This window comes from Bos indicus x Bos taurus, chromosome 10, assembly GCF_003369695.1.
Source record: "Bos indicus x Bos taurus breed Angus x Brahman F1 hybrid chromosome 10, Bos_hybrid_MaternalHap_v2.0, whole genome shotgun sequence".
Taxonomy (NCBI): domain Eukaryota; kingdom Metazoa; phylum Chordata; class Mammalia; order Artiodactyla; family Bovidae; genus Bos; species Bos indicus x Bos taurus.
Window position 1 is genome coordinate 39,927,395 of NC_040085.1, and position 13,547 is coordinate 39,940,941.

The 13,547-nt window shown below is 49.0% G+C and overlaps 1 protein-coding gene across 3 annotated transcripts in view; it reads left to right on the forward strand.

Moving 5' to 3' along the window:
- DAPK2 (death associated protein kinase 2) overlaps positions 1–12,849 on the forward strand; it is a 140,348-nt gene extending 127,499 nt beyond the window's left edge. Inside the window, exons 10-13 of one of the 3 annotated variants that reach the window (XM_027553784.1) lie at positions 7,463–7,552; positions 7,672–7,755; positions 9,982–10,044; positions 10,521–12,849. In XM_027553784.1, the coding sequence (XP_027409585.1) occupies positions 7,463–7,552; positions 7,672–7,755; positions 9,982–10,044; positions 10,521–10,601 (318 nt within the window). In that variant the 3' untranslated portion in view covers positions 10,602–12,849. Of the gene's footprint in view, positions 1–1,995; positions 2,821–7,462; positions 7,553–7,671; positions 7,756–9,981; positions 10,045–10,520 lie in introns of those variants that run through there. The other 2 variants (XM_027553785.1, XM_027553783.1) reach the window with 2 other exon arrangements.
- Positions 12,850–13,547: the final 698 nt, after the last annotated feature.

Below are 13,547 nucleotides of genomic sequence, written 5' to 3' on the forward strand. Positions count from 1 at the left end.
TGAGCCATCTGACAGCCTCCTTTTACAGCATTTTACAGGACAGGGTTTGTCTGGAGTCTCCCAGCCAGTCAGCCCCGGAGCTGACTGGAGTCAGAATCATAAGTGGATTTCTTCACTGTAGTGCCGTCGTCCTCTCCATGTTCATGTCCAGTCGTGGGTAATAGCTTGTCATTTAGATGTTTTATGAACAGACTCTTTTAAGAGTTTCCAAAGACAAAGTGAAGTGAACTGAAAACTGCACTCCAAATCTTTCAGGGAAGTCAGAGGGGACCATGACCTTCCCCTGCCCCCTGACTAGTCCAATGCCCATCACCCTTTGGCAGCAGAACCTGATGCCAAGGGGAGTCCAAGGAGGCTGGCGGAATGCCCAGCCAGAGGACCCGCTTGACTCCCCTCCACATGCCCACAGCTGGCATTTTAGCAGTGACATCAAAAACAGGGCAGAGCAGGGCCGATGAGGCAGGATCGGGTGTTTCATTGGCATCTAGACAGACAAAGGCCTGGTGGGGGTTGCCGCTCTGTGGGCCAGCCCGTGTGCCATCACAGAGGATCTTTCAATTCATCAGGCTGTGAATGAGAGGTCAGCTTCTGTGCTCTCTGCTGATGCCATCGCAGAGAGGGCAGGGTGAGCCTGTAACATCTTCCTGAACAGCGGTTCCCAAGAGGCTGGAGAGTTGGCACCTGGGGAAGGCAGCAGCCTGTCCTGCTCTGGGGCAGACGCATGAGGCACACAGTCACCCAGCTTTGTGCTGGGGAGGGTGGAGACGGTGTGATGGTGAGCCGTGCTTCTGCAGAATCGGGATGATGGTAGCGAAGGGCGGGAGCTGAGTCATAATGGTGGGAGAAGCCAGAGTCTCCTCCGTGAACTTCTGTCCCCACACCACCCACCCACCTCTCCAGGTGATCATGAAGGTGGTGGCTCCCCACATCGCTCCTTCAGGCAGCACGGTGGTCCCATGCCAGGGAGAGCTGGCAGTGTGCTCAGCTATCACGCCTGCTCTCGGCCTCTGTACCCGTCTGTGGAACTGAATGGCCTTTTCTCCTTTGTCTGTGAACACTCTTGGCCTGTGGAGAAGATTTTTTGCCCTGGAGAGGAGACCCAGCAGTGGGCATATTTGAGGAGTGGAAGCAGCCAGTTCTATGAATAAACACTGATTGTGCCCTGGCTCTGGAGGGAGGTGACAGATAAGGACAAGACAACCCTTGAATAAAAGATTCAGTGTCTGGCACAGGTAGGGCCCCAACCAACTGCGAGTGAGAAAGGCCATGGTGAGTGATAAAGCAGCGGTACTTAGTATTCCAGAAAACAGGAGGGAGATGAACTCTGAGGAAAGGTAAGGAGATGGCAGGGGTTTCTCAGGTGGCACTCATGGTAAAGGACCCGCCTGCCAATGCAGGAGACATAAGAGATCAAGGTTCAATCCCCGGGTCAGGAAGATCCCCTGGAAGAGGGCATGGGAACCCATTCCAGTATTCTTGCCTGCAGAATCCCATGAACAGAGGAGCCCCGTGGGTGGGCTACAGTCCATAGGGTCACAAAAGTATTGGATATGAATAAAGCGCTTAACATTCTCGAAAGGAGGTGGCAGAGGGCATAAACATTCTCAGGGCTGGGGGGTGTCTTCCGCCAACACTCCCCTCCCTCTATAACCTTGGGAAGGTGCCAGGCAGAACTTGGAGGGATGGGATGAGTTCGGATTGTGGTCTGGAACCTAGAGCTATTAAATGGAAATTAAAGGAGATTACAGAGATTCAAAAGAGGGAGAGTTTGTGTTTTTAGCTTTTCATTATGGGAGATTTTCAAAACTTGCATGAAAGTGTTAGGAATGGCTGAGTGAATTCCATTTATTTATTACCCAGCTTCAAAGTATTTTAAAGCAAACTTCAGACTCACTTAACTGATAAATTTTCCAGCAGGAATCTCTTATAAAGCGTTTTTTTGTTTTTTTTTTTTACCATGACCACTGCACCATGATGGCACCTGACAAAATCAAGAATAATTACTTATCACCATCTGTATGCACAGCCGGACTTACATGCCCCCCTCTCTTCTCGAAGGTCTCCTGCTATACTCAGTATGTTCAAATCAGGATCCAGACACAGTCCACACATGGCAGTTGGATATAATGTCTCTCAAGTCTCTTGTCTTCAGTACTAGAGGGAGAGCTTTTGAAGCTTTTCTTGGGAATTAAAAGTTGCTCAGAAAACTGAATGTCCCGGAGAGAAGATGAAAAGGAAGAGTGTATGCATGCTGAGACCTGACTCAGAGAAGGTCGGGTCAGGCAAAGAAAAGGGCATTCTACCTCTTTCCATTGGCATGCTCAGTAGCGGGACAACCTGCTGGCACACAGCCTCACTGAAGCTCCCCCTACTCAGCCATAGCGAGGCAGACTCAGGCCTCCTTTCCTGGGTAAACAGAGAGGTAAGGCCAGCAGGGCTCCAGCCAGCAAAACAATCAGCAAAAGGGAGAGGTGGAGATGCCACCTACAGAGGAAGGAGCAAGGCCCAGAGTGACAGTCCTGGGCGAACCAAGAAAGTGGGTGCTCAGCTGTCCTTGGCTTTCAGTGGAGGATGGGGCTGGAGGAGTGACTCAGATGGAGGTTTGAAAAGTTGCAATCTGTTTGCGGTTTCTAGAGGAGGCTGGAAAACCAGGATTCTGGTCTTTATGCCTGGACGGATGGCTGCTGCGTCGTCTCCATGCTCTGTGGATGTTGGTGCTGGCCTAGCTCTCCACAACAGACACTTTTTTAAACTGGAGGATAATTGCTTTACAATGTTGTGTTGACTTCACTGTACAGCAATGTGAATCAGCCATAAGTATACATATATCCCCTCCCTCTATAGCCTCCCTCCCACCCTACCCCTATTCCCACTCCTCTAGGTCATCATAGAGCACCAGGTTGAGCTCCCTGTGTTATACAGTAGCTTCCCATTCACTGTCTGTATTACACATGGTAATAATTACGGTTGGAGGAAGTTGGTCGTATGTGCTTAGTCGTGTCTGACTCTTTGTGACCCCATGGACACAAAGGGGTCCCGCCAGGCATACCAGAGTGGATTGCCATTTCCTACTCCAGGTAATGTGTATATTTCAAATTATATTATCTCAGTTTATTTCACCCTGTTCTTGCCCCCACCATCCATGTCCACAAGACCGTTTTCTACATTTGCGTCTCTGTTACTGCCCTGCAAATAGGTTTATCAGTACCATTTATGCATTAACATAAAATATTTGTTTTTCTCTTTCTGACTTACTTCACTCTGTAAAACAGCTCCCTGAAGGACTTTTTCAGAGACGTTTGTGTCCGCATAAACAAAACCTGACTTTAGCCACAAAGTTCTGTCTTCTTTTCTCCCTTCTCAGAATTTTTCTGTGACACTTAACATACTCCTAGGAGCCTGGTCAAAACTGCCCACATTGGTGTCACTGCAGGACCACAAGGCTGAAGGCTTTGTTTGCAGAAAGGAGGGCCAGGAGCAGGTGGAACAAACTCCATCTCCCCTCACACCCTCAGTTTAATCCAGTGTTGGTGTCACATTCCTTCTGGAACTTACGTCACTGCAGAATTTACATCTCTCTGACTTCAAGACCTAGAAACAGTGTCAGCGTTTGGTGAGCCCCTTAGAAACTGACAAGGCCCATTGATTGGGAAAGGCCAGCCTGACAGGTTTATATACTCTTCCTTGGAATTCATGCTGTTTTGTGTAGAACACAGACAGGGTCCTTGAAGTGACTACATCACCTCCCAGGAGCAGCCTGTGGGAATGGTCCCACGTGATACTGCAGTTGGGCATCTCTGCTTAGTGGCTCATACTGCCAGACCAGTTGGAAGGTGGGATTCTCACTAACGGGATTCTCCTGGCCTGCATGTCAACCTTCCAACTGTGGGGTTTAGCTAACTCTCTCCTGGCAAGGGAGCCAATCAATAAGTAGACAAGAAGAGGTCCCTTTGGTCCCAGAGTCCACTAATCAAACTCTCCAAGTGCAGGAGTGTCCCCTGCCAGGATTAGACTGGAAGGTGAATAGCAGACATTTGTGAAGTGAGAGGTAGAAATGTTCTGTGGGGTGGCAGGAAGCCAGTGACCTTGGGAAGGAGATACTAGTTGCTGGGAGGTACAGAGCAGGGGGATTAACAACTGAATAAGTACAGAATAAAAGGTCAGGTAGTGACAGGTCCCGTGAAGAACTAGGGCAGAGGCACAGTGACTTGCACAGGGCAACCAATGTGCTATTTTATATAGGGTGACCCTGAGGAGGTGACACTGGAGCACGCACCTGAATGAGATTATACAGTAAGGTCCTGAGACCTTGGGTTCCTGGACTAGCAAGCAGACCCGTGCAGTGAAAGCCACAGGGATAGGCAGGAGATGGGGAGAAGATCAGATGAGAGAAAGACCCAGATGGTACAGGCCTTGGGGTTCTTGGTGAGCTTCTTGGGTTCTTTTGAGAGTGCCTGGAAGCTGCTGGAAGGCTTTGATGCCACGAAAAGGCAGGATCAGAACAGACCAGTTGTCCTCTGCCCTCTTTCACGGCTCTCTTGCAGGGAGGACCTTAACCCAGGGCAGGGCTTGCGAAGGGGGAGAGGCAGTTAAGGAAAGAGTTGAGAGAGCGCGACATGAGCTGATGGTGCCCTCAGCGCCCCTATCCTTTTCTCTCTCCTCTCTGCCTCCCTCCTATCCCTCCTCTCTTCCTTCCTGTACTCTTTGGACCAAACCACTGTGTCCCAGTTTGGAAGGGTGAATAGCCTCTGGCTCTCTCGTCTCCCCTCTGTGTCAAGGTGGCATGGACTCTCCCCCATGCTCCCTGACCTCCCCAGGACTCCGTGTCTCACCTCACTGGTCCCGCCAGGCAGAGCTGTGGGGAGTCAGGGTATCGTGACACTCTTCCGTGGTCTCACAGCTGGGTGGACCCAGGTGCCTGGGCCTCTTATGGGCGGAAATGAGTAGGTCCCAGGTCCTGGGGCTTTGTTCTGGTTTATTCTGCTGCAGCTCAGGGAAACAGTTCACCCACACAGTGCTTCCGCACCCACCACCTTAAGCTCTGGATCAGGAGTAGGTGGTGAGGAAACGCTGAAAGAAACATGAAGAAAATCATTCCTGTTATTGGCCACTAGTGGGAGATGACTGTACTGCGGAGCCGACCAAGAGAGGAGCTGTGTATGATAAAGGAGCACACACATGTTTGGGTCAGGTTGGGAGAGACATTGTTTCTTGGAGGTTATCTTGGAAGAGGTCATAATTGAATTGGGCTTTGAAATACACAGAGGCCTTCCTGGAGGAGGGACGTTGGGTGAACGTGGAAAGAGCCTCCTGCCAGAAGATATCAGGTCCAGAGCAGTGTGCCTCAGCCATATGCACGGGCTTCCACAGACATCTGGCGGCATGATGACAGATAAGTAGGCATGGAGGTGTGCTCACAGTGTGGTTAGGAGATGAGACCAGCATCAGGAATCATGAGCAGCCTCACTCACTGAGGTCACTGAGGTGCAAAAGGAGGCACTGCTTTCAGGAGGCTGTCAGAGCAGAGAGAAAAAATAGAGCTGGATGGGACCTTATGGACGAACGTGGGTGGTTCATTTTCTTGAGGTCACAGAGTCCTTTAAGAATCATTCAAAGCTCCTGACTCTTCTCAGAGGAAAAATATGTCTGTATCTATACACTAAGTTTTTAAAAATTGAGATATAATTCACATACTATAAAACTCACTACTTGAAAATATACAATTCAGTGCTTGTTCGTGCATTCACGAGGTTGTACAACCATCATCACTATCTAATTCCAGGACATTTTCATCACCCTAGAAAGAAACTTTATAACCTTTCACAGTCATTCTCCATTTTCCCCTCTCTCCAGCCCAAGCAACCACTAATCTACTTTCTTCCTCTGCGGATTTGCCTATTCTGGATATCTGGGGCATTTTATGTGACTCAGTTCAGTTCGGTCGCTCAGTTGTGTCTGACTCTTTGTGACCCCATGGATTGCAGCACACCAGGCTTGTTTATGTGATTAGAATTATACAATATGTGGCATCCTGTGTTTGGCATCTTTCACTTACTATATTGTTTTCAAGGTTTATTCATGTTGTAGTATGTATTAGTACTTCATTCTTTTCATGAATGGATTTTCCGTTTAGTTCTTCCATTGTATGGATAGAGTGGGCTTCCCTGGTGGCTCAATGGTAGAGAACCTGCCTGCCAATGCAGGAGACACAGGTTTGATCCCTGGGTTGGGAGGATCCCCTGGAGAAGGGAGTGGCTACCCACTCCAGTATTCTTGCCTGGAAAATCCCATAGACAGAGGAGCCTGGTGGGCTATGGTCCATGGGATCACTAAAGAGTCAGACACAGCTCAGTGACTAAAGCAACAACCTGGGCAGGCCGCATTTTTTTTTGTCCACGCATCAGTTGATGCATGTTTAGGTTGCTTCCACTTTTTGTCTGTTATAAATGATGCTGCTGTGAACATCCATGTACAAGTTTATGCACTAAAATCTGCAGGTCGTTTCAGGAGGTTCACAGAACCCCTGAAACTCATCTCTTGAATTCTTGAATTTGGAAAATCTTGTTTATGAAGAGGCAGGAATTCACGAGGGAATGAGCTCCTTACACTGGAGTCCATTAAATATGCCCACTTTTTAATATCAGTTGACTCTAATACTCTTGCCTAAAAAAGCCCATGGACAGAGGAGCCTGGCAGTCTACAGTCCATGGGGACACAAAGAGTCGGACACAACTGAGCGACTTCACTTTCTTTCTTTATCAAAATAAAGCTATTTTTAAAATAAAATAATTTTTATAAAGATGGAATGGAGAAGACAGGAAGGCTATCAGTAATTTATTACTATTTATTGAGCAACTCTAAGCTAAGCACTTCACATCCCACAGTCATTTAATCCTAAATAACCCTGTGATACAATGTTATTCATTATCCCCATATTACAGATGAGAAAATTGAGACTCAGAGAAGCCATGCCAGGTTTCTTGGAGAAGTCAGAGCTTAAGCTGAGCCTTGACTGCCAGGCAGTGAAAGGAACACGTCCCATCTCCTCTCGATCCCCATCAAAGCCCTTATTTCCTTCCGTTTATTTTTAAATGGAGTATTAATGCCCCATCTGCTAGCAAGGCATCCATTTTGCTAAGCCCAGAACTGACCAGTTTACGGTGGGTATTGCCGTAGGATGACCCTTCCCCAGAGGGACCCCCTGCCTCCTGCTCTTTCCCTTTATGGGGGTCAAGTCTCCAGTCCAGCCAGTGTGCTGTGGTAATAATAGCTCAGGGGTGCCCTGGGCATCTCCGGGACAGCTGAGATTCATCTGGAGCCCTTGCCCTCAGTGTGAGGTCCTTCTGTGTGTCCTGTCCAGCAGGCAGGTCCCAGGGTCAGGCTGAGGGTGGCATGTGGTCAGGGGTTTAGCTGCTCTCCGAAGCCCAGTGTCAGCCACCATGCTCTCTGCTTTGTCTCCCAGCCAGTGGACAGCCAGCAAGCCCTGATGCGCAGGGAGTCTGTGGTCAACCTGGAGAACTTCAAGAAGCAGTATGTCCGCAGGCGGTGGAAGGTGGGTCAGGGTTTGGAGGGGGGCGGGGGGGCTGAGGTGGGTTCCTGGTTCCTTCCAGACCCCTCCAGCGTCTCTGCGCACATTCTGACCTGGCGGTTCCCCTCTGCTCCCTCCCTCAGCTCTCCTTCAGCATTGTCTCCTTGTGTAACCACCTCACCCGATCCCTGATGAAGAAGATGCACCCGAGGCGGAACGAGGACCTGGTGGGTAAACACAGTGCTCTCGGAGCATGTAGCCTTGACCTGGGAGGAGCTGTGGGGAGCAGGTGGGGCTCAACTGCTTCCAGCAGGCTCTGCACGGTGTGATCAGCAGAGGCTGTGTTCATGGGCGACCACTGGGGTGGTGCTGGAAGATGGGTGCTCCAAGGGGGGTGGTGCATGAGCCTCTAGAGGCTCTTGAATCCTTTCCTAATGGGCTTTTGGAGGGACTGCTGCTGCCATTCCACAGCCCCAGCTTCCCTGGAGGACCTGTAGCCTGTTAGGGGCTGCGGGAACTCTGGTCAATGAGACTACCACAGGCGGGCAATCCAAAGTCAGTTCCTGATAATCCAGATATCTGCTGATATCTGAATGAGAGTTTTACATTCATTTGCCAATTTTCCCACTTCTGCTTTGCTTTAGATTATCAATAACAATAATAATATAATAATATTTAGATGATATATATAATTAGCTTGTTGCAACTTTATGTATATTTAAAATGGGAGACTCATCATGTCAAGAGCATGGCTTCTGGAGCCAGACTGCCAGGATTCAAATCTGCCACTTACTAGCTGTGTGACCTTCAGGACATGACTTAACCTCTCTGTGCTAAATGAAATCACTTGTAAAAAGGGGTTAGCAATAGTTCTTACCTCACAGGGCAGTCATGAGAATTAAATGATGACATATTCTTAGAGTCTGGCATTTTAAGTGCTCAATACTTATTAGCAGCTATTATTGTTTAAAATCCTCTTGTAGACTCTCAAATGCAGTGCTGGTGCTACCAAGTGCAGTGTTAGTATTGTGGCTGGTCAAGGGTCCCTGACAGACCCTCCTCACAGCTTGCCAAGTGTGGTGACGGCCTCTCGAATGGCACAGGTTGGGAGAGGTAACTCCCTACTCAGGAAGAGGCCGTAAGGCAGCAGCCTGCCTGTCAGCCCTGGGCAGCCTCGGGGCACACAGCACTTAGGCTACATCCCAGGTCTTGGGACTGCCCCTGTGTGCCCCCCACCAGCCCGAGCTCTTCTTGAGCTTGGGGAACTGGAGGACTTATGGGTTAGAGGCCCATAAACTGTGGGCTTTGGCCAAGCTGTGTTCCTTCTCTGGCCACCTTCCTCATCTGCTATAAAAGCGGACTGGAACAGCTTCAGCTGTTTGCAGCAAATTGTGATAAATTCTCTTTTCATTTTATTCTGTTACAAATATTTTCTAATTTTCCTTGTTCGATACAACCATCATTTAAAAGTGGACATTTAGTTTCTAAATACGTCACATTCTTAACCTTAAAAAAGAAGTGGGGAGGGGACTGGGCTTGCTCCTTCTGAGAATCCCTGTTAATCACAAGCAGATTGTCGCCCAGCTTACTTTGTTATTATTTGGCTCTGACTCATGCTAAAAAGTTGCGATTCAGCAGAGTTTGCTTTATTTTTATTGTTATAGCCAGGCTAGGTCCAGGATGTATTTGGCTAAAGTTGATCTCGACTTTGAATTTCGAGCTGGTTCAGGCCAAGGGAAGGAGAGGGGCCCCTGAGTAAACACACGGCTGACAGTGGGCACACCTCTCAGGCTGAGTTGGCCTGATACAATGCTGGCCATTGGGAAAGAGGAACAGAGAGTAATTGAAAAGAATGTAAAATTCTTGCCTAATTTTTGTCTATGTGTGAACATTTAAAATAGTTCTCTTTTTACTCAAACACACAGCACCTGATATCAACCCAATGGCTCATCCTCTAAGTAGAAAAGAAATGGGTCCCAGACATCTATTATACAGCTTTCCCAAACAAAAAACAAAAACAAAAACAAAAAAAAGAGAGAAAAAGAAAGATAGACACATCCTTTTGTTTAGGAAGCATTAAAATTTAAAATCTGAGGACTTCTCTGGTAGTCCAGTGGTTAAGACTCCACACTTCCACTGCAGGGGGTATGGGTTCGACCCCCAGTCAGGGAATTAAGTTCACACAGGCCACAAGTTGTGGACAAAAAATAGGGGGAAAAAATACAGAAAAAAAGCTTTAAAAAAATAAAAATAAATAAAACTGTACATCTGACAACAGATTTTTCTATGATTTGCATAAGTCTTTCTCAATTAATACTTCTTTCAATAGTTGTAATTATTTAAGTAAATGCATGTGGAATGAATGAAAGAGGCATCGTGACTTCCAGGGTGGCTGCCTCTGCTCTGGCTTAGCTATGTAGGAGCTGATAGAATCTGCTTTACTCTTTTTCCAGTTCATAAAAACGGGGCACAGAAGCCATTGGCCTGGAAAGACTACGCGGCAGGACTGGCTAAAGGTATAGCCTAAGCCAGTCAAAGCAGAGGGGGTGAGGTGGCCGTCAGAGCTTGGTGAGGTCCTGCTAGCCCTACTTCATTCTCTCTAGGCTGAGGTCAGGAGACCTACCAGCCCACTAACCAACTAGCCAAGTGGTCTTAATTATGTGGCAGCCACAAAGGACACCAGATATAATTTTCATGATTATCATTTGGCCTCTTCTGGTGCCTGACTTCCGCTAGAGGCTCTGCCTGCTTTCCCTCCTCCTGGAAAGGAGGCCTCCAGGCAGTTGGTCTGGCCCTGCCTCGGGGCCCTCCCCATCCCTATCTCATCCACCCCTGGGCTCTGGACAGAGCAACAGGATTCCCCTCTATGTCCACCTCCCTGGTTTACAGGCTCCTGACTCAGGTGCCTCAGCCCAGGTTGCCCGGCATGACTTCATTTTTGGCATCTTCTGACCTTGCTCTGAGTCTCTCTCTCTTTTTCTTTTTTTCCCAGAGGAATTGTGAGAGTGACACAGAGGAGGACATCGCCAAGAGGAAAGTCCTCCATCCCCGGAGGAGGAGCAGTACCTCCTAACTGACCAGGCTCTAGGTGGCCACCAGGGAAACCCAGGCCCAGCAAGTCTCCTTTCTCTGCAGACTCTTGGACCCTGCTTGTCACCAGCGCCTGAGCATTCTGCAACCCTGAGCACTTTGCAAGAGAGATGGACATGCAGGATTCAGAAGGATTTGCAGGGGATCCAGGAGATCCTGGGAGCTATGGCTATCTCCTATGGAGGAGATTCCAACATTCCCAAAGCCCTTAATTCTCCATAAAATGGGCTTTAACCTGTCTGCCCACCTCAGAACCTGGGATGGGATATGGCCCTAAGAAAATGATGTAGACGACCATCATCACCATCATCATGGGTAAAGGTCAGATTTGGGCAGCTTTCCTTACAGGATGAGGGAGTTCAGAACCAGCCTGGTCAAAAATTATACCAGGAAGACAGATACCTCACCCGTGGGCAGAAGATACAGAGTGAATGTTGGGGTATGAGGGACCAGTCCTGTGACCTCCCAGAACCCACATGGAGTCAGCGTGTCACGCCGGCCAACTTATCAAACCTCCTAAAGCAGCCCATCGCCAGCCCACTGTGTCGTAATTTTTTTCACTTTTATTAAACTTCTTGTTTACCTGATGCTCAGCTTCTTTTTGAGCTATCTGCATCTGATTTTCTTTAGCTCAGGTGCCTATGACTCTGGGGAGTACCCAGGGTTGGGGTGCTGAGTGGATAGCACCTCAGAAGGTCATACTGAACCGCCTGTCCTGGACTGCAGGGTGCCTGCCTTCTACATCTTTCCCCAAAGGTGTGCAGCCCAAGAAAACCAGCCTGGATGCCAGCATAGAATGCCTGTGTTCCCTCTGCCATGGGGACCATCACCTCTGCTGGTACCACAGAATATTTGGAGATAGATATTCAAAGAGGTAGCTAAGGAAAATGAGGTCTTGAGGTGGCCCCAGATCCAATACGACTGGCGTCCTTATAAGAAGAGAGATCAAAGGAAGAATGTATGAAGAGACAGCGGGAAGGCGTCCATCTGCAAGCTGAGGGGAGAGGCCTCAGGAAAACTAACCCTGCCAAGACCTCAGTGTCAGACTTCTGGCCTCTGGAACTGTGATGAAGTCAATTTCTGTTGTTTAAGCCACCCAGACTGTGCTGCTTTGTGAAGGCAGCTCTAGAGAACTAATACACCTGCCCAGTGATGGCCGAGATAGCGGCGGGGGCCTTCTGAGGATATGATTAGAGAAGGTCAAAGAAGGACCTACAGGGAGAAAGGAAAGGAGAAACAGATGGATTACCTGGACCCTTGAGTAAATATGGCTGAGAACCTTAGCCACACAGGAGTTTGGGCCCCGCTTTCTAGGCCAAAAGAATGGTGGTGCTGACCAGAAACCCAAACCGGAAGTAAAAGAGGTCAAGGTGAGGCACCAAGACTGAGAAAGTACATGGGAAGAGGTGGAAAGAAAAGGAGAGAGGTTCCGGAAGGTGAGTGAGGGGAAGTGTGCCAGGAAGCAGAGAGGGAAAGAAAAGAAAGGGAAGGCCTAGGGAAAGGGGAGGCCATCCTTTCCCACTGTCAGCAGCAGATTTCAAGAACGTTGTATGAGAGCATGGACAGAGCAGCCCTCATCCAGTGAATGGATCCGGGGCAAAATGGCCCCATAGGATCAGAAAGTCAGTCCGATTTCAGAAAAGCTTCCAGCCAGAAATGGAGTGACCTGCAAGCTTGTTGAAGAAAGCTCTGCTGTTGCCCTGTAGATCCTAGACACCCCAGTTCTCAGGAGGATCCAGCTCTGTGCCTCCCTCTAGCCTCTGGAGGACAGCCAAGGCCAAGAACCACTGACTGTGTTCAGGGCCCCTTGGTCCTGGCTGTGGCTGGACGCACAAATCATCAGGGAGTGCTCTAGAACAAGGGCTCCCGGGAGCTCCCAAGAAGTAATAATGTGGTAGTGGGGAGGGGACTGCCCACCTGCTAGGAAGAAGAGGAGTGAGTGGCTTTTACAAATCCAGTCTTGAGTTTCCAATCATGACCAAAGGGCAAGCCTTTTGGAACTTGTCTGGCCCAACTACTGCATTGAACCGAAGAGGACACTGAAGCTGAGAGGAAGTGACTTGTTCAGCTTCACACAGCAAATTTGTGAAAGTGCCTGATGAAAGCCCAGACTTCCTGATTCCTAGTACAGTGCTCATTTCTACAACGTGATGAACTGCGGGAGACTTTGCAGGAAATGGACGGACCCTTTGCTTTGCGTCATCTTAAACACGCTCTTGTCTGTTCTTTACTGTTGCTGTCTTGTCGTTCATTTCTTTGAAATAGACAAAATGGTCACACTTGCTTCTTTTCAAAGGGCATTACCCCTGAGTAGGGACAGCTTGGTAGCTAACCTCCCATGGGCTGCAAGTCAGTCAGTGAACTGGTTTTGGACTTGCTCTGTATGCCTGGGACTGTTCTAGATGGGGAGTTAGAACAATTAATAACACGGAGGTGACATCTCCCCTACAGGGGTCGACATTCTGTAAGTCCTGGGAATCCAGGGCTCCATCCTGCCCATAGGCTGCTCCTCCCACCTCTTTCCCATCCCTGTTGCCTGAGTCCTCCCCGACCTGCTCCGCCCACACCAGCTCTCTGGGGTTCAGTAGCACTCACTGGGTTTCCTGAATCCCTCAGGAAGCATAGGAGCAGGCAGTGGGCAGAGGGGGACCTTTGAGAATGTGCACATCCTTTGAGGATGATTTTGATACCCAGGAGTCCGAAGCCAAACACCTGTGCCAATCCCATCCGGGGGTCTGGTCCCTGTGACCTCTGGTCCAGCAGATGGCTGCTGCCCTCCAGGTGTGAGGAGGGGTGGAGCAGCTGGCCCAGGGGAATTGAGTGTGCTGGGTGCATTCTGAAGAAGGCTTCACTGACCAATTGATACTTCAAGAGACCACAGCGTGCCCTGAGGCAGATGGAACATTTCTAGTGACATTTCTGAGAGCTG